The sequence below is a fragment of the Spinacia oleracea genome, chromosome 2, assembly GCF_020520425.1.
Source record: "Spinacia oleracea cultivar Varoflay chromosome 2, BTI_SOV_V1, whole genome shotgun sequence".
Classification (NCBI taxonomy): Eukaryota; Viridiplantae; Streptophyta; class Magnoliopsida; order Caryophyllales; family Amaranthaceae; genus Spinacia; species Spinacia oleracea.
Window position 1 is genome coordinate 86,365,358 of NC_079488.1, and position 26,777 is coordinate 86,392,134.

General features: G+C 35.5%; 3 protein-coding genes across 8 annotated transcripts in view; 2 read left to right on the plus strand and 1 right to left on the minus strand.

The window, feature by feature from the left end:
* The first annotated feature begins 1,308 nt into the window (after positions 1 to 1,308).
* LOC110792782 (uncharacterized) lies at positions 1,309 to 10,595 on the plus strand. 4 transcript variants are annotated; one of them, XM_021997603.2, is made up of 9 exons: positions 1,309 to 1,652; positions 1,758 to 1,920; positions 2,798 to 2,908; positions 4,988 to 5,122; positions 7,089 to 7,193; positions 7,394 to 7,563; positions 7,666 to 7,765; positions 8,970 to 9,216; positions 10,364 to 10,595. In XM_021997603.2, the coding sequence occupies exons 1-8, from the start codon at positions 1,561 to 1,563 to the stop codon at positions 9,210 to 9,212; spliced, it is 1,119 nt and encodes a 372-aa protein (XP_021853295.1). In that variant the 5' UTR covers positions 1,309 to 1,560; the 3' UTR covers positions 9,213 to 9,216; positions 10,364 to 10,595. The 4 variants fall into 4 exon arrangements, with proteins under 4 accessions (XP_021853295.1, XP_021853296.1, XP_021853297.1 ...); XM_021997604.2 differs by having other exon boundaries at positions 10,369 to 10,595; XM_021997605.2 differs by lacking the exon at positions 10,364 to 10,595 and adding an exon at positions 9,311 to 9,511.
* LOC110792786 (uncharacterized) overlaps positions 1,667 to 26,777 on the plus strand; it is an 88,057-nt gene continuing 62,946 nt past the window's right edge. The window contains exon 1 of the mRNA XM_021997608.2: positions 1,667 to 1,673. The gene's annotated coding sequence lies outside the window, so the exon portion shown is untranslated. The remainder of the gene's footprint in view (positions 1,674 to 26,777) is intronic.
* Positions 13,290 to 15,153, minus strand: LOC110792771 (uncharacterized). Of its 3 annotated transcripts, none has more exons than XR_008928178.1 (2): positions 14,160 to 14,288; positions 13,290 to 13,784 (listed from the first exon to the last, which is right to left on the minus strand). XR_008928178.1 is itself a non-coding variant. In XM_056837191.1 (2 exons), the coding sequence occupies exons 1-2, from the start codon at positions 14,407 to 14,409 to the stop codon at positions 13,478 to 13,480; spliced, it is 414 nt and encodes a 137-aa protein (XP_056693169.1). In that variant the 5' UTR covers positions 14,410 to 15,153; the 3' UTR covers positions 13,290 to 13,477. The 3 variants fall into 3 exon arrangements, 2 of the variants coding, with proteins under 2 accessions (XP_056693169.1, XP_056693170.1); XM_056837191.1 differs by lacking the exon at positions 14,160 to 14,288 and adding an exon at positions 14,298 to 15,153 and having other exon boundaries at positions 13,290 to 13,779; XM_056837192.1 differs by having other exon boundaries at positions 13,290 to 13,779; positions 14,160 to 14,295.

A 26,777-nucleotide genomic window follows, 5' to 3' on the forward strand; every position in this document is an offset into this window, starting at 1 on the left:
AATTACCTGCCAAGGTTGAAGGAAAAAGTTTCTCTTAGGGTATGCGAGGACTTTTCAGGGCCAGTAATTTACTCCTTACAGGGTATGAGTGGAAAATTGGTAATGGTCATAGGGTCGTGGCAAGGAAGGATAAATGGGTTCTAGAGATGGTTCTAGTGTTTAATTCAGATGTTTGTCTTCGAAATGCCAGGAACTGGAAGGCTAGTCATTTTATTTTACCTTCAGGTTCTGGTTGGAATCATGCCAGGGTCAAAGCCAATTTCTAGTTTGAAGATGCTCATCGAATTGTGGGTATGAAACTTCCTTCTTCGGATCGTGAAGATTTCCTGTTCTGGAGCTATCACAAGTCTGGTAAGTTTACTGTTAAATCTGCTTATAAAATGTTAGCAAAGGAAGATTTGACGGCCAGCTACAGTAGATCTCCCTCGAATTTCTATAAGAATCTTTGGTCTCTTAAGATTCCACCAAAATGAAAGATATTTCTCTGGAAACTTCTCCATAATGAAATTGCGATGAAATTCAATCTACATTCTAGAGGAATCCAAATGGAGGTTGAATGTGGTTTCTGTGCGAATGGAGAGGGTAATATTCAACACATTTTTTGTTTTTGCACGTTAGCGCAATAGGTATAGAGGGATGTATTACTTGCAATCTATTCAGAAATCAATGGAACTATTTCCTTCACGGATTGGTTTCTGTTCTATATCCGGCTATTTCAACGCCAGGATGGGAAAAACAGTGTCAGGAGTTTATATTTCATTAGTACTTTATGGACACTTTGGTTGTGTAGGAACAATCGAGTTTTCAAAAATGAGGTAACCCCAATGGCTTCCGTGTTTGCTTTGATCAAGGATGGTCTGGACAAACACGAATTACTTATTAGCAATTGCGGTACTTCACTGCAGTTTCTTCATCCACCAGAAAATGAGCCACACATTCCACCAGATTTTTTAAGAGCTATAATGTCGAGGGTTCAACAGAAAAGATTCAGGTGGATGGTTCTTGGCATAAGAACAACCACAATGCAGGTATGGATTGGGTATTTGAATATTTTAAGGACTGATGGTTTAGTAATGGGTGGGGCTTCCTCAGGAACCACAAACACTCCTTTACAAGCTGAAGTTTTGGTATGTCTCTATGGTATGAAATGGGCTCGACATGCAAGTATGGAGAATATTGCAATTCTTACCGATTCTCAGCAGTTGGTGCAAATGCTTGTGGAAGATGATTTCCAGGACATGTAGATTTGAACCCGAAGAAATCAAAACCCTAGGTAAAGTTTTCTCTTGGTGCAACGTTCTCAAAGTGGAGCGGGAGCAGGTGAATCAAGCTTCTGATCTCGCAACTAGAGCTTCACAACAATTCCATTCTCTCCCTCATTCTTTCCCTAGAGACCAGAAGAAAAAGAAAAAGAGAAAACAAAAGATTGTACGGCGGCTCTGTATTTTATTTTTGTTTTGTCGCCGTGGTCTACAACACCGCAACCATCAAACCAAAACACATTCGACAACACCTAAACAAACCCCATCTCTCACTTTAAGTTTTAAGTAAACAGCATCAATGGCGTATCGATCTATATTCGACGCTTCAGCGCTGCGAACCGAGTTCGAAAACGCCGGAATCAACCCTCAATTTATCCCCTTGATTTGGAAGTAACACTCTTTCTCTCTCCTTTTTTTTTGGGTTTTTTCATGGCTCTTTTAATTTCTGTAATTTTGATTGATTTTAAACTTTGTTGTTCGCCATCAATGGTGCAGGAAAGTTCTTCAGAATCCTAATTGTAAATGGGAAGAAATTCTGTCGTTACCAGCCGCCGCGTATTCTCTCCTCAATTCCAAGTTCGTGCCCTTGTCTTCTACCCTTCACTCCGTTGCTCATTCTACTGACGCTGTCACCTCTAAACTTCTCGTCAAACTCAAGGTTTTATGCTTTTTTTTCCCCCAACTTTTTCTCATTAGATTATGAAAGTTTTAAAATCAGTCTTTCCTCTGTCCGAATTAATAGTCACTTTGATAGTATCATCTGAACAGTAATGTGATAATTAAATTTAGACGGTCGGACAGATTGACGGATATGGTGGTATGGTCTATATGGTATTTGCCCATTTGTTCGTAGTAGTTGTTGGATGCCCATAATAGTTAACTTCGATAGTATTAAGATTGGGTATTTACTTACAACCAGTTGGTTGTTTAGTTAAAGGAGTACAAATTGGAATAGCAAACTGGGAAGTTGTATGGTTGAGGAAAATGCAAGAAGTTTGCAATTAACCAAATCTGGGCACTTCCAGAGTTCCAGGATTGTATTTTCCTAGTAAATAGATATTTCAGTTTTTGCATTCAACCGCACAGTAACATGAATCATGGACTTAGAAGCTTGTAACATTTTCACTTATGTTATATGCCCATCTTAGCTCACTCAAGTAAAGCAAATACTGTACAAACTAAACAGGATTGGTGGAACAGGTGGTTTGGGCTTTGATTCTTTTCAAAATTACAGGTTTTGGAGTTAGTGACAATGTTGTTTCCCCTTTTCCATTGATAAGGTTCTCTCAGACAAAGTAGTAATAAGACTTAACTTAATCCTTTAATTACTAAGAGGCTATTTCTTACTACATTCACGCCTTACATGTGACTATAGGTTATAATTTTGATACATCAGAAGGACATTGAAGATATTCTTGCTTTGTGATGTAATTAAAACTAATAACTATTTATGGCGTAGTCTTCTACTCTTGTATATGTCAATTGTGTATCTGAAGCTGTTCACCCTTTATATCCGTATTTTCTTTTCCTATCAGAGTGGGGCATTTGTGGAAGCTGTAATAATGAGATATGACAGCCGCAAAGGACAATATGATGGCAAACCACGTCCTGGTGGTCCAAGGTCAACTCTATGTGTGTCATCTCAGGTATCACGTGATGTTTATTTTCTATTCTTTTTTGCTTATGTTTTGTTATTAATTTTGGGTAGCATGAAAGTATGAAACTATGCACATTGCATTTGGGATTTGGAAACGAATTGATGCTTTGGGGCTAATGCTTGACCTATCCACAATCCATATTGGCTATTCTATTATTAATTTGTTACTGGTTTGACTTTATGCTAGTGCCTTGTGAATCTCTATGTTTTGGGTTGGCTTGATTTCAATAACCACACTCCGGAAATAAGTAACTGCCACTGTAATGATGTAATATGAACAAGCAATGTGGCAATTAAATCCTAATTGGGGTAGTAAGTTCAACTTGGCTCTATGGGTTAAAGTATAATACTCCCTCCGTCCCAGATTACTTGTTACACTTTTTTTTTTTCCGTCCGTCCCAGATTACTTGTTACACTTCTAAAATAGGAAAGATCCCTCATTTATTATATTGTCTCTCTCTTCCATCTAGAAAAAGTTTTGTCTCCACACTCTCTCATTCAATTAAAAAAAATACCCCACTAACTCTTATCACATCTACTTTTCAATAAAATAACAATTGATAACCAAACAACCACTTATCCCCTAAAACTTTGTGCAAAAATAAGTGTAATGAGTAAATGTGGGATGGAGGGGTTATGATATACTTCTGATATTAAATCTTGATATTGGAATTGGATGATGGATCTTGAACGGTTTAACTAGGGGGTCCAGTAGAAAAATTAAGCAATTTAGTAAGGGATTTATACAATTTAACTCAAATTCTGGGGGGGGGGACTAAAAATACTACCAAATTGTCTGCTGGGGGCCATACTAAACATACGACACTGTATTGGATGATACCTACTTTTACTTACATGATACCTTTTGACCGTCATATTAGATGGTATAACATACTGTACATATAATTACAGTCTCAAAGTTCTCTGAGTGGGCAATTCTCAGTTAAAGGCATTCTCAAGATATATATCAGCTCTCATTGTTTCAACATGACGCAAGTATTTTTTTTCTTTCTCTGGCGAGAAGTGATGAAATATTGAAACTAGGAATAGACAAAACTAGCTTTCCTTTTGGCATTAGTTAAGCTAAAAAAAGTTTATGACATGGTACATTCCATGTATGACACTTCATCTTTGGTGATTATTTCTGTAGGACCTGATTGACATTGGAAAGGATATCAAATTGTTTTAGTTTTATCCAATGCACCCAATTTTAAACTAGTTAAATTCAGTTTATAAAAAGGCGCGCCTAGGCTCTGAGGCGCAAGGCGATTGGAGCCAGCGCCTTTTATTGTCTAGGCGAGGCGAGTTCGATGAGGCGCACCTAAGGCGCACTTTGAGGCGCAAAAAGGCGCACCTACCAAGGCACACACCATTTTTTCACTTTTTTTTTTTACTTTTTATTAGGGCGCCTCACTTCAATGAGGCGCACTGAGGCGCGCCTAAGGCGCTGGGAACCCCAAATCGCCTTGTTGCGCCTTGAGCCTTTTTATACATTGGTTAAATTCCAAACAAATTGGACATCAAGTTATTTTTAAATTATTATACTTATTCTGTTTTAGACCTTCCTAGTTACTGTAGCAACAAGAACCTAGGAAAGGCGAGAGTTAGTGGAAGTGAGTCCCCTTTTTTACTTATCCGGTACGAAAGAGACGTTGTTAAGTGACATGATTATTATTAAATAATTTAAGTGGACGCCTGTGGTTGGGTAAGTGTCTAAGTGAGGGTAAAATAGTGATTTTTCTTTGCCAAAATAAGAATAAAGTAAAAACAGGAAGATCTTTGGAAGTCAGACTTAAAGTGAAAGTTGGAAGGTCTTTGGAAAATGAAGTTAGTAGCATTTCAAGCTAAATTTCTAGGAAATGATCTCATCCTAGCAGTGATGTGCTCACTACTGTGAATCTTTGATTTTGTACTGCTTTTATATCCCATAGAAACTCATGAAAGAATTGTGTTCTTATTATTGTTCTTTTTTCTTCCTCCCAGGTGGAAGTGTGGAACTGGTTACACTTTCTGTTGCATAATCTAAATGTTTTCACTTGTGACTAAATGTTCAACTATGCTACTGCAGGTTGGATGCAAAATGGGATGTAAGTTTTGCGCAACGGGCAGCATGGGATTCAAAAGTAATTTATCAACAGGAGAGATAGTGGAGCAATTGGTGCATGCCTCTCGTATATCGAATATACGTAATATTGTTTTCATGGTAACGTTCTACTTATATCTTTTCAGTCACAGGTTGATAAAGTAGATGTGAAAAGTATCAATTTTATGTAAGACTGGTTTTGCATGTGTTTGCTGGTCAGAATGTGGCAGTCTTAGCAGGAAGCTAGTTATATTTTTTTTCTTGCTCTTATCTTTTCCATCTAGATATCAGGGAAGTCATCTTGAATGGTGGAATATCTCTTCTTGTTTGGTTGGGGGAGGCAATTCAATCACCGTAGCCAAATAGCAGATATCACTGAGGCTGGAAAAAGTCATTGAGAATCGTTAAAAAGATGCGTATTTAGGATAAATTTGTTACAACTTAGAAATTCAGGTTTGTCATTGAATAGTTTTAGTTGTTGGACCTTCTTTGTCACTAACAACGACTGTTGTCACAACCTGTATTGGTTTTAATTTTCGCCCTTAAGCCGAACAACTTCATACCCATTTTTTTTTCTTGTGTGAATTTACTATTTAAACCATTCTGTTTGACTTTTGCAAAGAAGTTCATGTGCCTACACAACACCTGGTCAATATCTGAGGAAAGGTATCTAAAAGGCTGTTCTGGCATGCTTACAAGGTAGACACATAGTGTTTGTACCTGTAGCCCTACATTTTAAGATATGAAGTATTAAATAGGAATAGAATAGAATTGATAATTTGACACCTAAAATTTGGTACGTGCAGAGAAAATCTCTCAAGCGCTGTAAATAGGAATAAAAATTCGTATACCGAGGAATGGAGTTTGGGTTTTGAGGAATTATTTTATATAGGGCCATTAAAGGTTTCAAATATTTCCATTGGTGTACGTGTGCTTATACTGCTGAAAGACCTTAAACAATAATGTTAGAAGGAATTTTGTTTTGAAGAAAGTTAGGAGGAAATTGAATAAGGATATGCATCTGTTTCTCTTAATGATTTTCCACTTGACCGCATGTAAGACGTGACTTGCAGACTTTTGGATTCTTCGGGCCTTCCTCCACTAGAAGGCTGTGGTTCAACTTTTACATACTTTGGCTTTTGTCTTGGAGAGTATTTATGCTTTAGGCAAGATGGAAAGAGTATTAGTTTAACATGCTTTCCTACGTATCACATCAGTTATTAACTTATTATTCTTTTTTCTAATGTGAATTGTACATTCATTTGGTTTGCAAATAGCATTGCGTGCTGAACCCTCCTAGAAGGTTTACTTTACAGCAGGCACAACAAAGTGTATAATGGGCATCACAAGATAGTTCTGTCAACAGGCAAGTGATGCATGAAAAGTTAGTGATAGTGAGTGAAGGAAGGAGTATCTGAGATTTTGTTATTGATAGGGTGAGGTGAGAATGAGCTAAGCATTAGAAAATTGTGATTATTGAATTATTCTCTTTTTTTGGGAGTTCTGTAAGCAAGCGACACATGGGAAGTTATTACATAAAGAGAAGTTTGGATAGGGAAAGAGAAACTGACAACTCGCATTAAATTGGGTGATGTCAGAAAATATTTGATATTTTTGTTTGTAATTGGGAGAGTACTCAGACCCTTAAAAACGGAGGTACCACACTGTCTGGGGATTATCAATACAGTCATACTTCATTTTGCTATTAATTTATCTTCTCGCTCTTCTTTGGCTAACCCGCTTTTCTCTTCTCTTTCCTCTGTTCTCCCCTTCTGTTCTCAAATCACTTAAATCTACTACATATGCACCACTCGAATCCCCTTTCCTTCTGGTTTCAAAAGTTTGAATACCAAAGATGTGTGTTCTTTTTCCATGAGAAACTCGATATACCATGTTTAACATACTATGTAAGTTTGGATGAACCGATGAACTTGTAATATGTCTAGTTTTTTCCCAATTCATTGCTGTTGAAAACTGGCAGCTTCTTATGAAATCATGTACAATATGGTCTATATCATCTTTTGCCTTTAGTAATCTAATCCTATTACAAAAGCATGTTTCATTTGACGATGTCTTTGGTTTACAGGGGATGGGGGAACCATTGAATAATTACTCTGCATTGGTGGAAGCAATTCGTATGATGACAACATTTCCATTTCAGCTGTCACCAAAGAAAATCACTGTGTCGACGGTATAAATTTTAAAAGATGTTCTGTTCAGTTGCATTTATTAATGAATGTGATTGGAGTTGCAGTAAACTCAATAATAAATCAAACGTTGATATTATTATATTTGCTGGGGTTCAATCTAGTAATCATTTATGAAATAAGAGAAGTGTAGGCTGGCTGTCATGACATATTTGACTGAATAGTTCCACGGAATACTCCTTAGGTTGGAATTGTGCATGCCATTAACAAGCTACACCACGATCTCCCTAATCTGAATCTGGCAGTATCACTTCATGCACCAGTTCAGGATATTCGTTGCCAAATTATGCCTGCGGCTCGGGCATTTCCTTTGGAGAAACTTATGGATGCACTTCATTTATACCAAAAGAATAGGTAAACAATAAATATTCCATGTATCTTGCATATGTGCAGTTTGTAACTGATACCAATTTGCCATGAATGACCCCCTCTTCCTTCCCCTTGTTCTAAATCTAGTCAGCAGAAAATATTTATTGAGTACATAATGCTTGATGGCGTGAATGATGATGAGCTGCAAGCACAGCAGCTTGGCAAGTTGTTAGAAACATTGGAAGTGGTGAGTTTCTTAATTTAATTTAATTATGGTTTTTTTTTATTGCATTTCTAGCCTCTTTTATATTTTAATTTTGAAATGCAGAACAAAAGGCTTATCCAGCTTTGGATCTTCTGTGAAAGAAAATAAGATAAACTTATCCAACCTTAATCTCTATTCATAATTTATAAATTACAAGTTTGAGCATAGATGACAGATTTACAAGTATCAAACAATGCGTAATTGCATGTATGGTCAATGAATTGAAATTAAGTTCCTGAAACAGCTATGTTTAGAGATGTAGAGAAATATTAGGGTTCCAAGTGTAGAAGACACGGGGAATATACATATAAGAACAAGTTGCAGACCTCAAGAGTCACCTTACTGTCATCTATGACTAAAAGATACTAATGGCACTGTTGAAGCTGTATTTAACTAAAGTTATTGCTGTAGTCGGTTGCACTTTTTCTAAGTTTTAAGGAAATAGCAAGATGCCTTTGATTCTAGCTAATACTGCTAGATTTTGGGCCTCTGTAAATCTAGTCTACTAGAAAGAACATATGACTTCATTTATATATGCATGTGAGTTTTCCTACATGAGAGAATATGACTTCCATATGAACTTAGTGGACTAATTCTCCTAATGCCATTTGGTTTTGAGATGGATTCTCACATAGACTGATAATTGATATAAAATTTTCCTCTATAATGGTGCAAACTAACATGACATAAGAGTTTAGGTTAGATTCCCAGCATTTGGACTTTCAATCATGCAGTTTGAGCTCTGTTTAGTCTGCTCATATTCTAGGGGATTACTTGACAATTTGTGAAGCAAAATTCTGATGTTCCATTCCATGTGCGTCCATATTTGAGTTGTCCGAAACTGAGAATAGTTATGCGTTGAACCTAGGGATTGCTTTTTTTGCCAATTGGTTTGAGATGCAATTGGAATATCACTTTGTGAGAAACTGGGAAGTATAATTTTCTTCTCTCTCTGAAGGGTGCCTTGGAGCCATTTAATGTTCAAATATGACAGTGATGTACTGGTTGTTGGATAATTTCTTGTATGAAATGAATCTGAAACTGTGGCATTGGTGTATAGTTTACATTTACTCTGATGCTTGAAAGCTTGCTGGTCTCACATTTTATAATAGCATGGAAAAAGAAAAAAGAAAGAGAATTCCTTCCTCTGACGTTTGCATCTGGGTGTTAAATGAAAATTTCACAGGTTGTAAATCTTATACCTTTCAACCCCATTGGCAGTACAAGTCAATTCAGAACAAGCAGTGAAGCAAAAGTCAAATATTTCCAAAAAGTTCTGAGGGAGAAGTACAATATTCGGACAACAGTTCGTAAGGAAATGGGCCAAGATATAAATGGTGCATGTGGTCAGCTGGTTGTAAGCGAACAAGATAAGTTGTTGGCAACAAGCACTGCTCCTTTAACTGATATTGAAGATCTTCGTTTTTGATGATGTAAGTAAAGCTTCCACATTTTGTATGAATCTGTTATATCTCGTTTAATAGAGTACACCTTGTGTCAAAGCTTCCCATTTTATTTTTTGACAAGGTAATTTGTGATGGAACTGGTATTATAAAGAGAAATACAAGAAAGAAATGCTGGAAATGAGAGGAATAGCAAGTGTTTCAGTGTCAAAATGTCTCCTTTCACTAAGCATATATAAAGCGATTTAAAATTCTGTAAAATGTAATGAATGCACAACTGATTCTTTTGATTGAAAGGGCTCTGAAGTGAGGTCATAGAGTGCAACTGTGCATCTTAGAATAGACTTTTTGATTTCGTACTGTATTCCGAATCCCTTTTTGAAGTTTCTATTCAGAAGGTCGATCAGAGTACTTGAAATGCTAGCTTTACCTGCCATAGATAGGTAAGGATGGAAAACGATTTTTCCCTTTTCAATCATTTTACGTTATTTGGTACTGGGAGTTGAAGCCAAAATCTCACTTACCTAAGTTTTCCAACTTAGGTGGTGTTCTAATGAATTCATATTGGAAAACGCATTAATTATTGGACGTTTGCGAATTGACCAGTGTGCCATAATTGGTACAGTATATTTATTTACTTACCTGATATGAAGTAGAATTTTTATTCAAAACCTTTTGTGTAAGACCATCTAACGGTTAGACCATTTTTTTTGTAGTAACTAAACTAGTGTAAAACATAACCATAGGTAATAAAATCATAACTAATTGAATAACAAAATAGTTAAGATATAAAGACAAATAGTTAAATTTATGAGTCGAATAGTTATTATTTTCGAACGAACTTATTAATAACTAAAACTCATAAAATCTTAACTAATTGATCTCATTGCTTAACTAATCAGTTTCATTGTTTAACTAATAGGTTCGGTTGCATAACTAACTGGTTTCGTTGCTTAACTAATTGAATTTCAAATTTAACTAATTGGTTTCAGCGGTTAACTAATTAGTTAAAGTGCATGAAAGTGGTCTAACCATTAGACCGTCTTTCCTAAAAGTTTGTAATTTTTTTTTTTAACGAGCCTGTCATGGTTGCTTATTGCACATAAATAGACTGCATAATTAATGATCAAATTGAAGATTTTGATTAATGGAAACTGAAGTTGATCACATATTGAAGGAAAGTCGGAGACGGAACATTCATCCACATACATGATACATGCGAAGGGCAAGGCAAGTCGTGTTACTGTGTCACCCCTTATCTTAGGATATTTGACAGGGTTGGTTGGCACAAAATGAAGCAATTTAGAAGGTGAACCATTGTGCACAGTGAATATGATACACAGTAAGAACACAAGTACATGGTTAAAAGAACATTACCTTGAGTAAAAGGAACAAAAATATATTTATTACTTATACTTTTAATAAAAAGTAAATAATGTATTTTTTGTAACAAAAAAAGTGAAATAATATATCGCATATTCTTATGTCGTAAGGTCGTGTTCTTTTATTTGTATACATATATTATATATATGTTCTTTTGGTGGACCATTGTCCATAATCCACGAATTGAAATTAAAAATCGAGGAAAGATGTTTATGTGGTCATGGGATTTTTATTGGGTACGTGAAGGAGATTGAGACTTGAGAGCTTTTCTAATCTTTCCTCAATTTCTAATACTCTTAGTTGCAATACCGCGATATAGAGCGAATACAGATTTTTATATAAGGATGTCCTACATGAAATACCATCTTGGTGTCATATAAGTTAAGCAATTGAACCAATTAGTTAAGTACTGAAACTAATCAGTGAAAGCAATGGAATCAATTAGTTAAGCAATCAACACGGTCTTTTTGATAAGGCAGTCTTACACAAAAGTAGTCGGCGAGCGAAACCGCGATCACTATGTTAAAGTAGGGTAATGTTCCAACTACTTTAATATATCTTCAAACATACTACCTCTGTTCCTTACTGTCCTTTAAGGTTATTATTTGCACTGACTCCAATCAATATTTAACTACTAATTTGAAAAAATTATTATTCTGAAAATACATAATGAGACTAATCTATCAAGATCTTACATGATAACGTTTTGATATATATAGTTGAGAGAATTTACGGTCTAAATTTTCATACATTTGACACATATTCTAAGACGTAATTTTTTTTCTTCAGAAATGGAGGTAGTACGAGTTTCCTTTGAATATTATTTACAAAGCCATTGCAAGTGTAGTGAGCCAAATTTGAAGAACCCGAGTTTGGTGTGGGCTCGCACAATTGGCATCCCTTACATATACGTTTATAGATTGCGTAGAATCTAAACAGATCATGTTCTCCAACTTGGTCAAAGAATCCATGAAATACAAATCATTACTTAAACTTTCTGATGAAGAGCTTGACTAAAGTCTAAAGATGCTTATCTCACGTATAAGTTACACTCCATATCATTACCACTTTTGGAGCTGGCGACGTTGAGTACTATTAACTTATCCATAACAAATTAGGGTAATAAGTAATGATTAGTACCGTATTAGGGTTAATCAGGTTACACTTTCTTCCATTAATCGCCTTTACTACATTATTGATCCAAAGAAGGTGTAGTTAGTACCTAATGTTCTTTCTTAAAGAGGATAGGAACTTTACGTGTTAAAAGGGGTCCAATATTTGCATTAAAGATTTCCTTTATTATAACTAGTTGTTGGACCGTGCGCTAGCGCGCACAATCCCCCATGGTAAACAAATTTAGTTTACAGAAATGTTACGTAAAAGACTAACATTTACAAATTTACGTTAAATGCTATAAAAACAATGCTAAAGTTCAATTTGCATGTAATTAATAATATGAAATCATACATACGGTTACAATATTTGTGTTATTGACGATGTAGCATTCCACAAACAACATTGATAGGAAAGACGAGAATAGGGCGGAAGAAAGCTAGGTTAGAAAGAGTGATGCGAGGAATTCGGTGGAATGAGTTATCGGGTTCCCAAGAAAAGGAAGAAAGAAAAGGCAAAAAAAAGAAAAAAAAGAAAAAAAGGAGACACATGGTAGCTATATGACCAAGGGTATAATTGTCCTCATACTATTGATAAGAATAAGACAAAAATAAAATTAAGGCACAAAATGGGGGCATAATGGTAAGTGGACTATTGGGTGAATAGTAATAGAAGTTCAAGGCTTTATAAGTGTTAGGATACGTAATATGATTGAAGACAATTAAATTCCTAATTGACATAGCTCGCTAGCTCAGGCTGGGCTGGTTTGTCAAAATTAGAATCCAATACGAATTGTAGATAGTTGTTTTTACGGCTTTGGATCCTCTAGAGTTCTAAAATAACTCTACAAGGTAGAGTTTGAACAATATCGACCATTAGATGAAACATCAATGTCTCATATGTTATCTTTCCAAAATCTCCCTTATTTTTTCTCATTAATATCCACCTACTAATTTTCACTTCCCACTAATATGAGCAGTTGATTATAAAATGTGTGGTTTAGATACAACTCAACGTTATAGAGTTTTATTAAAACTCTAGAGGATCCGGACTCTGTTTTTACCTATCTATAAATAAAATCATATACGGAAAGTATCCTGGTAATAAGGAAAGTAAAACATTTACACTGGGCTCTGTTTGATAGGGCGTAAATCATTTTCTTGGAAAACAGTTATCCTCTATTTTTATTTTACTTAGTTTGGTTTGCAAAGCAGTGTAAAACCATTTTCTCTAGGAGTAAAATTGCTCCCCATTGATGGAAAACCATTTTCCCTTCAAACCTTTTCCTTATGTCTCTTGTACACTCCTCTCAGTCTCTCACTATCTGCTTACTTTCCTTTTCATTTTCCTTTCGTTTCATCATTTTTCTTACATGGAACTAAACAACGGAAAACTAATTTTGGAATAGTATTTTCTATTGTAAATAATTTTCAGTGAAAATATTTTACACCCAACCAAACGGAGCCTAGATCGAAGAGGATTGCCGTTGGTGATAAGTTGAGCAAGTGTTGGATTTATTACCCTTAATGCAAACCACCTCGCTAGTTTGCTTCGTATTCCCACAAAACCGAAGATTGTTTTGAACAAGAGAAAAAGAAAAACAAATAGATCGAAAATTAAAGAATTTATCGCATAACTTTTAACGAACGTAATCAAATTATCAAAGTAAACAGAATTGAAGCATTGGTTGAAAATAATAATACAAGAAATTAAGCTGAGTTTGGACTAGTTATTAAAGTACTACGTATATGATTTCATAATTCATTATAACCCTTGAGGATGATATATAATTAAACTAGATTAAGAAAAGTAGCAGACCGGAAACAATGTAGGAAGTCGAAGAGATGATGAGAATGATAGTATTAAGAGGGTGCATATAAATATTCAAGGAACCGCCATTTGATTTCTTTGTATTTGAGGGCTTATGGTGGATTGCATTCGACCCGCCACCGCCATGTCCTCCTCTTGCCCCACCTCTCTTCATGCTGAAATGAATTTTAAACGCTTCTTCATTTCCATTCTTCATTTCAACTAATCTCTCTTCTTCTTCTCCTTCTTCTTCAATATGTATGTTGCTCAAACTTGTATCATTTCCATCTGCACTTTTTAAATAAAACAACAACAAAGTATAAATTCATTATATATATTATATATTAATATTAAATTACGAAAGAATTCATAATAAACTACTAACGAACTTAAAAGTATAAAAATAAAATCATGTACTTGTTAAAATGTAATCTAGAAAAATCTAAATCTAGAATGTACTACATAAAAATCTAGTAGAGTGTGTGGAAAAATCTAGATAAAATAATATCTAGAATTTACCTAAGAAATATCTAGTGAATTGTTTAGAAAAATCTAGAGGTAGAAAATTCTAGAGAATTGAACTATATGTACAACTATAAATAGAGCCTTGTTGTATGGTGATGCATGGAATGGGGAATGAAAAATATAACATTTTATCTTATGCTCACTTTTGCTCTCCATATCAACCCATAAACACCAAATACCCAACAAGTCTTCCGCATCCAAATTTCTAACAATACTTCACTCAACATTTCTCTAATATTTGATAATTATTAATTAATATTGTAGATTTTTGAACAATTAACCTTGAATTTGTATGAACTTTTTCATTGCAAGGGATTTTGATAATATGGCAGATGAATTCATCGTAACCAAAGAGAAAAAGACGAGGAAAAATAAGAGATGTTGTAAATTCATTGTTACTACTCTCTTTCTATGTGATAATGTGCAGAATAGTAGGTCTCACATGCAACGAGAACCAATCAGGTTATAAGTATATATACTATATATATACCACTTCAATTCCTCCTTCACTTTTTTTATTCTCTCATACAACAAACTTTACTTCATTAAGACTTGGGTGAAAAATGTACGTACGTGTTCAAGAGTACGTTGAATATATTGGGTACGTTTACTGGATAAAATGAACGCAAAATAAAAAAACGAGTAAAAATGTGGTGTCGAATGTTTGATGTATGTGTCAAAAACATTGTACTAGAAGCAAAATTCGCCCAATCTATAATACAATCAGAATCAGTGTTTTTTTCCAAGATTTTATACAATAATCCTCCAAATTGTGCACTAAAATAAGGAGAGATTATGAAACTCATAATATGCTCAAATCGGTAGAAGGGAGGGAGAATAAGAAGAGAGTACTTGGAGAAGCACCTTTAAATTTTAATACACCGTATGACTTATACTTAAATAGTCACATTTGTTGGGTGTTAAAATGGGCCCACTATTTTAACCCAAAAGCCAATAAAACCCACTCAAGCCCAATATCTCTTACAAGGCCTCAAAGGCCCAACAAAGGCACTATATATACCCCTCAAAGGGCAAGGTAAAGGGGATTCTCTAACCCTAGAGAAGCCACCCTACTCTCTCTCCCCTAAACACCTCATTTTATACATCAATTGTACTGACTTGAGCGTCGGAGGCTCCGCCTCGGGGACCCCCCCTTGGCCCGGAGTTCATCTTGCAGGCACCGCACGAGACCGGAACTCAAGATACCAAGGACGCTCCTACTATCGTATCAACCCCGAAACAATTTGGCGCCGTCTGTGGGGATCGAGTACAATAACCCATGAAGATCCACATTTTCATACTAACGTGCTCAACTACAATCTTGGCCGGAACAATTTGAAATAGCCGACCAAGAGTTGCTGCTTACGAACAAATCGTGCTATTAATTGGTAGTGTGGTGGCAGATTTATTTGATATTCACAAAACAAATAATGCGTGGCAAATTGTTGCTACATTTGGTGTGAGTAATTAAGGTGCTCAATGTTAACCCAGCAAGCTTCGAAATACGCACAACAGGGCTGGTCTAATGTCCCTCAAAAAAGGCACGACAAGTGAGGATTTCAACCATGAAAATGGTATGAATCACATCCAACACTTGTTGCCGACATCTATCTCAAAGTGTAAACGGTAAAGGGAAATAATGTCACCAACCCAGACAAAGCAAATTACTCACCTTATTTGCGCAAAATATACGTATAAAAGTGTGAGATGCAAACAGCAAATGGAAAATTGCAGCTACCAAATTGCTAAAGTCAACATCGGAGCCGAAGTCGAATACCGAGCCAAAAGCCGAGAAGGGTGCAGAACTGACCGAAAGCTTCCCGAGGCAATTTCATGGCTCCCGAAGTTCGTCCCGGTATTCGAATCAAGCTTCGAATCTGAGGTTAACTCATCTGAGGCTAACTCACCCGAAGTTGAAACTCCCGAGATGGACCCGTCGAGGTTAACCCGAAGGAGATTTTGATGCATATTGCCCACAAAAAGGGAAAGTGAGCCATGACATCAGCCTTGAGAGTTGAGACTATTGGATTATATGTCTAATAGCAAAAGATATCAACATATTCCAAACTTCAAGACCTTCGGCCCATCTCCTTGCCAAAGACAAAGGTCGGAGACCGACTCACATTGAAGCTCACTTTCAGCAAATGTGGAAACAATTTGAGGCTCAGTGCCAATCACAGAAGTTCAGAGCCGAAGTTCAGAGCCAAGCCTCAATGACGAAGCTCAGAACCGAGGTCAGTAACTTCCCGAGGTCCGAGCTCATTAGCAAAGCAGCTACTAACTTACAGAGGAGCTTCCTCAATACATAGTCCAAACCAATGCCTACCAAGTGTTTGATAAAATGCTTCAAAGACCGATTACAGATGAAAACTCACCTCCCGAGCTCAATGCCGAAGCTCGTTGCCGAGGCAAGTACATGGAAATCTGAAGTTGACCCGCCGAGGCTAACTCGTCCGTAGGTGGAGCCACGGTCCGAGCCTGCGCTCCCGGGGCTAAACTCCGTACCTGAAGGTTGATGACAGGGTCACCAGCATAAAAGCTCAGTACTGAACATGTAAGCTCATTGCCAAAGCCAGCAGTTCCCGAGCTAAAGGCCAAAGCTCAATGCCGAGGTCAGTCTCCCGGGCATTCCGAGCTCAATGCCGAAGCTCCAGAAGCAAGGCCGAAGATCTCGAGCAGTGCCGAACAGCAGTGCCGAAACTCCAAGTCGAGCTTAGGGCCGAAGTTCCCGAGCAGTCACAAAGCTCCCGAGCAATGCCAGACAGTAGCCTAGCCTTGGTTGATAATGAAGGTAATATCAACCCAGCATCAACAAAGCATACTAAATTGCTGAAAAAACATGAGTTTCAGCATTCTGAGATCGAACGCCGAGGCAGACCACCGAGGTTCAGGCACCGAAGTTGACCATTCGAAGTCAATCACCAAAATCTGCCTGAAATAATGAGGAACTGTATTTATCATTCCTAAGTTCATTTCTCTGAAAAGCGATGCATATCTATTCACCAAGATATTTCTATCTTCAATTAGTGTTGTGATATCAAGCATGAGCGGTGGCAATGGTTTGTGATATCAAAATGAGCGGTGGTAATGATTTGTGATTTATCACAAAAACGAGGTGGCTATCAAGAGGATCCTGTGGTTATACATACCTCTGTCATCTTTATCAAAAAAAAAATAATTTCTTACTTTTGGATTATTTGGTGACATAATTAGTCACAAATAAATGAAAGTAAAAGTCAAAGGGATCCAAGCAGCAAGCCAAATCTCATTTGCCGACTGTATTAAATTGGTGTTAGCTCATGCATGATCCATCTATACATTTACCCAAGTGGATGCTACATAAGTGGATGTCATTCGCTTGAATTCATCCGACTACAAAGCTAAGTCTTCTATTTATTTAAGTTTTGTACTTTATATTTTGTCAGCATATATAATTTACTTGACTTGATAGATTTGGTAAAATGCTAATATTCTTGGGAACTTAATTTGACAGACATTGTCTAACAATAAGTCATTTTGCAAGAGCATACACCTCAAATTGTTCATCATGTTCAAAACGAATTATAAATTCATGTTTGACAAACATAAATACATCAAATATTGAAGATCAAAATTATGTAGCAAGTCTCCGAACAAGTCTACGGATTTGAAAGAAGACTAAAAAACCGCTCCGAGATTACAACTCGAACCGATGTTACAATCCGAGCCGATTTTAGAAGCACGTTCTTAAACAGATCTCCGGATTTGAAGAACGAGGTTAAAAATCGCTCAAAGATTACAACTCGAATCGATGTTACAATCCGAGCCGAAGGTAAAAAGCCGCTCCGAGATTACAACTCGAACCGATGTTACAATCCGAGCCGATTTTAGAAGCACGTTCTTAAACAGATCTCCGGATTTGAAGAACGAGGTTAAAAATCGCTCAAAGATTACAACTCGAATCGATGTTACAATCCGAGCCGAAGGTAAAAAGCCGCTCCGAGATTACAACTCGAACCGATGTTACAATCCGAGCCGATTTTAGAAGCACGTTCTTAAACAGATCTCCGGATTTGAAGAACGAGGTTAAAAATCGCTCAAAGATTACAACTCGAATCGATGTTACAATCCGAGCCGAAGGTAAAAAGCCGCTCCGAGATTACAACTCGAACCGATGTTACAATCCGAGCCGATTTTAGAAGCACGTTCTTAAACAGATCTCCGGATTTGAAGAGCGAGGTTAAAAATCGCTCCGAGATTACAACTCGAATCGATGTTACAGTCCGAGCCGAAGGTAAAATCCGAAGGATAAAACCGAGCCGAAGGTAAAAATCCGAAGGATAAAACCGAACCGAAGGTAAAAATCCGAAGGTAAAATCCGAAGGTAAAATCCGAGCCGAAGGTAAAAATCCGAAGGATAAAACCGAGCCGAAGGTAAAAATCGGAAGGTAAAAATCCGAAGGTAAAATCCGAGCCGAGATTACAACTCGAACCGATGTTACAATCCGAGTCGAGGTTAAAATTCTGAGCTGAAATTGAGTTTCACTTGGAAGTGATCAAAATCAAAACCCAACCCATTTTTCAAATAGAATTGGGCCTGGGGGGCATTTGTTGGGGTGTTAAAATGGGCCCACCATTTTAACCCAAAAGCCAATAAAACCCACTCAAGCCCAATATCCCTTACAAGGCCTCAAAGGCCCAACAAAGGCACTATATATACCCCTCAAAGGGCAAGGTAAAGGGGATTCTCTAACCCTAGAGAAGCCACCCTACTCTCTCTCTCCCCTAAACACCTCATTTTATACATCAATTGTACTGACTTGAGCGTCGGAGGCTCCGCCTCGGGGACCCCCCCTTGGCCCGGAGTTCATCTTGCAGGCACCGCACGAGACCGGAACTCAAGATACCAAGGACGCTCCTACTATCGTATCAACCCCGAAACAACATTAATTGTATAACCCACATGTATAAACAAAGTAAAAGTTCATTGAACAAGAATTAGTGATTACAATTTTTAGAAACAATTCTTAAGTCGATTGTTACATTTCTCTATCTATGATACATCGATACAAAATTATTAAAATTTGCCAAATAAAATTTCTTTCAACGTGGGACACAGGTTTTTCCCCAACAAAAACAAGAGTACTTAAAACATGCTTTGGTATGAGGGCGAGGAGGCTCATCTAAGAGATGTGTTTTCAAACATATATCTGAGGGATAGGCGGTAATTTTACCATTATTTTGAAATTTTTGAGTACCATATTTGAAAAATGAACACCATTTTTAAACTTCTAAGTACCATGTTCGATCTTCTAATTACTTCATCCGTACCGGAATACTCGCAACGGTTTGAATTTTTGCACTATTAACATAATTCACTTTGATCCTATTTTATGTATAGTATATTTAGAATACTTTGTGAGTAGTTGTTTTACTTGGGAATGGGTTCAAGCCATTGATGAGCTTATGAACCTATAAATTGAACATGGGGTTTTCACTTTGTATGATTTGGTTGATTGATTTGGTACTTAATGAATGCTTGCTTTATTGGCCATCATAAAGGCATCATTTAGGTACCCTTAGTAAAGGATCGAAAGATGAAGTTAATGGTTGCCTCAAATCGATCAATAGACTTGGAGGACCATGAAAATAAGGACTACATAGTCTAGGGGACTTTGTTTGATTGTTATGTTCATCTTGTCTATGGATATGCTTAGTTGAATGGCTTAGCCATGAAAATAGGTCTTTGGTTGGAGATTAGGCCAATCTAACTAGCTTGAAAGAGTAGTTGGGGTACCCTTGGATGAACGATTCCCCTCATTTGATCCCCTTTGTTTCTTTCTCATTTTGATTGCTTGTTTTGTGAATTATTTGATAGTTGGATACCCTTTCTCAAGGTCCTTTTTTAATTGTTGTTCGTTTTAACCCTAAAATCATCACCCCAAAATAGACTTGGCCTAGCTTATCATATGCCAATATTTTATCGATGTTCCCCTTAGTTCGTGTGGGTCTACCCTTGCTTTCCCTTCCTACCCATTAGAGAGACCAAGTTAGGTTTTTTATTTTTTGGTAGGCTTGACGACGGTCCTATCAATTGTGTAAGGGGATAAAATGAAATATTTGTACTCCCTCCGTTTTTTAATGTTAGTCCCCTTTCTTAATTGAGTTGTTCTTTTTTATTAGTCCCATTTGGAATCTTTCCTTATTTGTCTAACATTTATCACCTTCATACCCTTATAAATATCACAAAGGCCCACTTGTTTACTCCCTCGTAAAAAAAAATTCCCCATTAAACCCCCCAATTATTTCTCCTTCGTACTCACATGGGGCATATTCAATTGAAAATCACGTGACAATTGTACTTTTGTTGGATTTTCTTTGATTTCAAAAGGGACTAACATTCAAGAACAGAAAGAGTGGTTAAATTTATTTATAAGGAGTGCAAGAAAGATGAGAGGTTGATAACTTATTTTGATGAGATGTTTAGTTTTCTCATACTTTTTGTAGTTAAGAATTTAAAAAAACTATTAACTTATGTGAAGTAAGTACTCTGTTTATTGTAATTGTTATGGATTTTTAGTTGATTATACAATTAAAATAAGCTTATTAAGTTATGGTTATTTATTTGTATGTTTTTGTTATGTGTGTTTTTTGAATTGTTTATTCTTTTTTTCATTTTTATATGAGTGTCTTTTGAATTTTTTCTATTTTATAATTAGTGAACATAATGGAGAAAAGGATAGAGTGAAGAGCTGATGACACATATAGTCGCCTATGATTACAATTTTTAAATATCAGATATAGATTCCTAGAAATTTAGGGGCAATGATGAAATATACCGATGATTGATAAATGAGGAGGTTATGAATATAATTTTTCTTATTTTAAATTATTAGTATGGCGACTCTTGAAATTTGTCTTTAGGAAATATGCAAAATCTAAATTATTAGACCTGACTTAGAATCGAATTGGCCCAACAATTAGGGGTATTCATCGGTCTAAACTCGGACCGGACGGATCCGGACCAGATCGAAGATCGAAATTTGATAATTTAAGACCGGACAAATTCGGACTGGACCGAAAAAATCAGTCAAAACCCGGATCGGACCGGTTCGGACCGCTTGTAGACCTATTTCTATATATTTTTTATAAAAATTATGGTAAAAAAGAAAAAATATATATAAAAAAACTAATCGTTTAAGGCTTTTTTGAAAGTTAAAATAAAATATATCACAATATAGTAATATGTACAACATATTAAAGGAGAGAATTAAATTTTTGAATATGTTATATTATATTTTCTCTGTTCTTATTTACATGACACAATGGGGTTTTAAACACTATTCACACAAACACCTTTGACTTCCTTTTGTGGTTTATACATAAGAAAAAACATAGTCGTGTGGGGTCTTACTAGATTCGTATCAGTAAATATTATTTAAATATCAACTTTTTATAATTTTTTTCGATACACAATTAGAGATATTGATGTTTGAAATCGTGCATTGGCAAAGGTGCCTAAATAATTGTGTCATTTAAAAAAGAACGGAAGAAGTATTTTATTAAGGAAAAATCGATCTGGTCCAAAAACGAGTTTTGAGCCGGACCAGACCGAAGACCCGAAATTGATATTTCTCGACCCGAAGACCGGATCGATTGCCTTCGATCCAGTCCGGTCTGAATAGGCCCGGTCCGATTCATTTTTTCGATCCGGACCAATTTTTACACACCCCTACCAACAATAATGTGTCTCTTAATAATTATTTATCATAATAAATTAATAAGGGCATTGTCAAATAGATCGAGTATGACTTGGCCAAAACCCAAAATCAGAACTGAACCGATGGTAGCCAAACGGAACGGCTCGATTGCCACATGTACTTGAAATCGTTTTTGAAAGATACTCCCTCCGTCCCGGAATACTCGACCCGGTTTGACCGGCACAGAGTTTAAGGGACTTGAATTGACTTATTTAATTTAATAGGTAGTACTACCTCCGTTTCAAAAAGAGCTTTACACTTACTATTTGCACGAACTCCAATGCAATATTTAACTACTAATATATCCAATTTCGTATGTGAAAAAATTATAAAAAATTGATATTCTGAAAATACATCCGGAGACCAATCTAACAAGATCTTATATGTAACATTTTAATATATATAATGATGAGAATTTACGGTCAAAGTTTTTATAATTTAGACACATTTTCCAAAGGGTAAAGAACATTCTGAAACGGAGGTAATAGTTGATAGTGGGGTGTTATTTTAATGTAGTTAGTGGGAGGTGGGTTAAGAGGTGGGGTTGGGGGAGAGTAGAGGTTGAATTTTTAATTATTTTTTGTATGGAGTAGGGGGTAGGTGGGTTAATAGGGGTGGAGTGAGAAATAATATAATATTGTTAGAATATTTCCATTTTTAGAAACAAGTCAAGTATTAAGGGACGACCCGATAAGAAAAACAGGTCAAGTATTTCGGGACGGAGGGAGTATCTAAAAACGTGTACAATTGTTGATAGATAGCGTATAATCCAAAGAGACCATATTCTCCAAATCTATTTAACAAATGGTGGAAAACAAAACTTGGCTAAAGAATCCATCTAGTACAACTCATTACTCAACTTTTCCGATGGAAGATGTCTTAACTCACATACAAGCTACACGAGGTAGTCTACATCGCTCGTTACCAGCGATAAACTGACCACACACCCACCCTAAAAAAAAAATATATTGGAAAAGATGGTCCATCCTTAAATAAATGTGTGCAAGTGTTGCTAACTTGTTATATACTGTCAACGGTAATATAAGTTTTGTCATTGTTGTATATATACTGTCATTATTGTATTAAAATACGGTAAAAGTATGTATACAAGTGTTATATAAGTATTATCATCGTTTGCATAAATACTGTCATTGTTGTATTAAAATATTGTCATTGTTGTATTAATTACTGTCATATATATTGTCGATACTTAGTACTTTGTTTGACTTTTCAACTCATAAAGCGAAAATAAATTTACCCCGAGTATGGGGTCAGTTTGTCGCTGATGACCAACGATGTAGCCTGCCTCCAAGCTACACTCATTATAAAATGGTTATGAGCGTGGGCCTTTTATTCATAATTAACCCTTACATTTCTGAATGAATTTAACACGGAGTAATTTATTTTATTTTTTGAGGGAAACACGGAGTAATTAATTAAATTAGATTTCGTGCACAAACGCATATCTAAAATATCCGTACTATTTTTTCTATAAAAATGTTTAACTGATATAATATGCAAATTTTATCCCACTACGTATTACATATTTTATATTTTTAATATGCTAATTTGACCAAAGTAAACAAATTATCCATTCGATTACCAAAATTATTTTAATCAAATTAGTGGTATCTATTGTTTGTCATATTCTATGTTCCGGTAATTTTTTCCTATACATAAACAATCTGTAAAAGATAATAAAAATAAAAAAAGAAATAAAGTAGATACATTACTCCCTCCGTATTTTTATAAGAGTCACATGTTAACCAACACAAGTATTAAGGAAGCAAAGTTGAATTTGATCTCTATTATATAAGTGAAAAACTGAGGTTATTTTAGGAAATCCACTTTTGGTGTCCCCATTGGATTACTAAACTACCCTCTACAATTTATTAAAAAACTGATTGTTTATTGATTATAAAACTGAAATGTTCCTTTATCAAAACAATTAATTCTGTTTTACCGGCCAGCCATTTCAATCTCTCTCCTTCCACACTTCGTAACCTCCAAAATTAGGGGTTTTCCATCTACTCTCTCTTATCTCCATGCTAAATCCCAAATTAGGAAGTCTAATTGAAAGATGGAATAATTGAAAGATGATTTGATCTTGATTTTACAGTATGTTTGCTTAAGAGGATTAAGTTCGTTTTTTTTTATAGTCGCACGCATCGCGTGCATATAATACTAGTATAATAATAATGCAAGTGGATAGTTGACAATAAAGAAATATAAAAAAAACAAGTGGAGTGTAAAAGTTACCAAAAATGGAATTATTTATGATTTAAATGAGTTCATGGGAAAGTACTCTGTAAAAAATAATAAATAATTGAGTAATGAGTGTAAAAGTTACAAAAAATGGAGTTGTGACTCATAAAAAAATATGCCTAAAAATTGTAATTGTGACTCATAAAGAAATATGTTCGAAAGTAATAATTACGACTCCTAAAATAATGAGAAGGGAGTATATTTTTGGCAAGAAAATTTTACATCTAAAAAACAACTAACTAAAAATATACAATATGGTTAATCAGGTTGCACTTTCTTAGCTACATTATTGATCCAAATAATGTTGAGTTGGTATAATGTTCTTTCTTTAAGAAGAGAGGAATTTCACGTGCTTTATAAAGCTTTTAAAATTGCATTGAGGATTTCCTTTATTGTATAGGAAAATTTGCGAACAAGTAACTTTTAGTTTATCAATTTTGTGAACAGTTTTTGTTCATGTTTTTTTTTCCACCACTAAGTATATTTTTTGTTTCTGAAATATAACACTTGATTGTTTTCTCAATACTCCCTCTATATTTATTTAAGGGATACACTTGTCTTTTTCGGCCGTATTTATTTAAGAGATACACTTTCCATTTTTAGTAACTTATTAACCCCACCATCTAATTAAATAATCTATTTACACCCCACCCACACCTCCATACCTTAAAATGGCATGGTCCCTACTTATTTTACTTATTAAAATATCTACCCAACCCTACTTGTTTTATTACTTTATTTCATTTAATTTTTTTTTTAATATCCATACCCGACCAAGTGTATCTCTTAAATAAATACGGAGGGAGTATAACACTTGATTGTTTCCTAATCATATCAAGTGACTTAAAGCGTATTCTGCTCATTTATGTCTGAGCATTCCACATAAACCGTTTTTATTTAATGGGAGCTTGTGAATTTGTATTAAAAAATTTATGAAAAGCGTGTGTCGTGTGACTCTAAATAAGGAAAGAATCTTCCAATTGTACGCAGTTGTCGTAAATTGTATCCTACTTCCTCTCTATTTTTTTTAGTCCCAATTATTATTTCCGACCGTATTTTTACAAGGGTCATAAATTTATTTTTTGTTAACTTTTACCCACACCCCTCAATTACTTTATTTTTTATTTTTTTATAAGTCCTTTAAATCATAAATAATTTCATTTCTGATAACTTTTACGCCGTATTTGTTTTTTAATATTTCTTTATTGTCAACTATTCCACTTACATGGTTATTATATCAAATCCAACTATGTTTCCTTAATACTTACACCGGTCAACATGTGACTCTTACAAAAATACAAAGGAAGTACAATATTTCACCTAAGACGAGTGAGTTGTGATTTGTGATATGTGAAGAACACATCCATGCATATATTCCAAACCACAATCTGTAGCTTTGTATTAAAGAATTTATGATAGAATTAATTAATATTTAAAGAAGATAAAGATATTAATTAACACGAGCAGTACGTGGTTGAAAAAATTACAAGAGTTGCTAAGGAAATTGATGATGAAGCATAGCAATAAGCAATAAGCAATAAGCAATAAGCAATAAGCAATTTCCAAAGTGAAATAATAATAATTAAATGAATCAAGTAATAATTGAGAAAAGGAGAAGACGAGAAGCAATAATAAACGATAAGATTGAAGCAATGATAGAGTTAAAAGGGTTGATATCCAAGGAAGAGGAAGCGCCATTTGATCTCTTTGAATTTGAACCTCTCCCACTGCACGCCCGGCCCCTCCATGTCCTCCTTCTCTTCCGATCCCCCGCTTTTCTTCGAATTGTAATCTATTTTATCATCACTAGCGCTTCCATTATTATTCTCAATTCTCTCTTGCTCTTCATTATATTTCTTGCTCAAACTCAATCTCAAACTCAAACTCAATCTCAATCTCAATCTCAATCTCAATCTCAATCTCAATCTCAATCTCGTCTCATTTGAACCTTTAAGTTGTAGTAACACTTTCACTGTAGGAGATTTGGACAAAGTGGCAGATGAATTTAACGTCAGTAAACAAATAAAGATGAGGAGCAATGAAAGATTTTGTAGATTCATTTTTGGTCTTGCAATTGCTCTTTCTAAGGGATAGTTGATGTGTACAATACTTGGCCTCCTACGTGGGGAAGGAACCAATCAGATGTTATATGGAGTACAAGCCAGGGTAAGCAACTAAACATATTGTTTACTGCGGATCGGAGTATGTTTTATACAATAATAATAATAATACTTATTTGGTTGATTACAATAATATTGTTTACTGCGGATCGGAGATATTAGATTCACTAACAAGCTACGATTATCAAATAAGAGATCAAGAAAGAGGAAGCTAGGGGATTGGGGATTAGCATAGGTTCATTAGGAAAAGGCGAAGGTTTTACAAGTTTAACATTGCAAGGACATGAAAAAGTGGGAGCAAACCATATTTATAGCAATCAACACCTTTCGGATAAACGCATTAGTCGTCTAATCTCAATGGCATGCTTTCGCATTACCTCATAACTAGAGAGATTCACTAAATCAACAAGCTAGCCCATATGTCTTAACTAATTCTCAATTTCTTGACGAACTAGCAACAAGCACTTCAATCAACCAACTATCTTAGCATTTGCAACTACTAAGCTAGCGCGCAAGACATGAAAATCCAAATCATCATATCACAATTTAATCACAACATTGACATGAATTCCCTTATAATTTCCAAATTGCTCCCCAAGTGTCACCCCTACCCCTAGCAATGAATTACTCAAGAGCC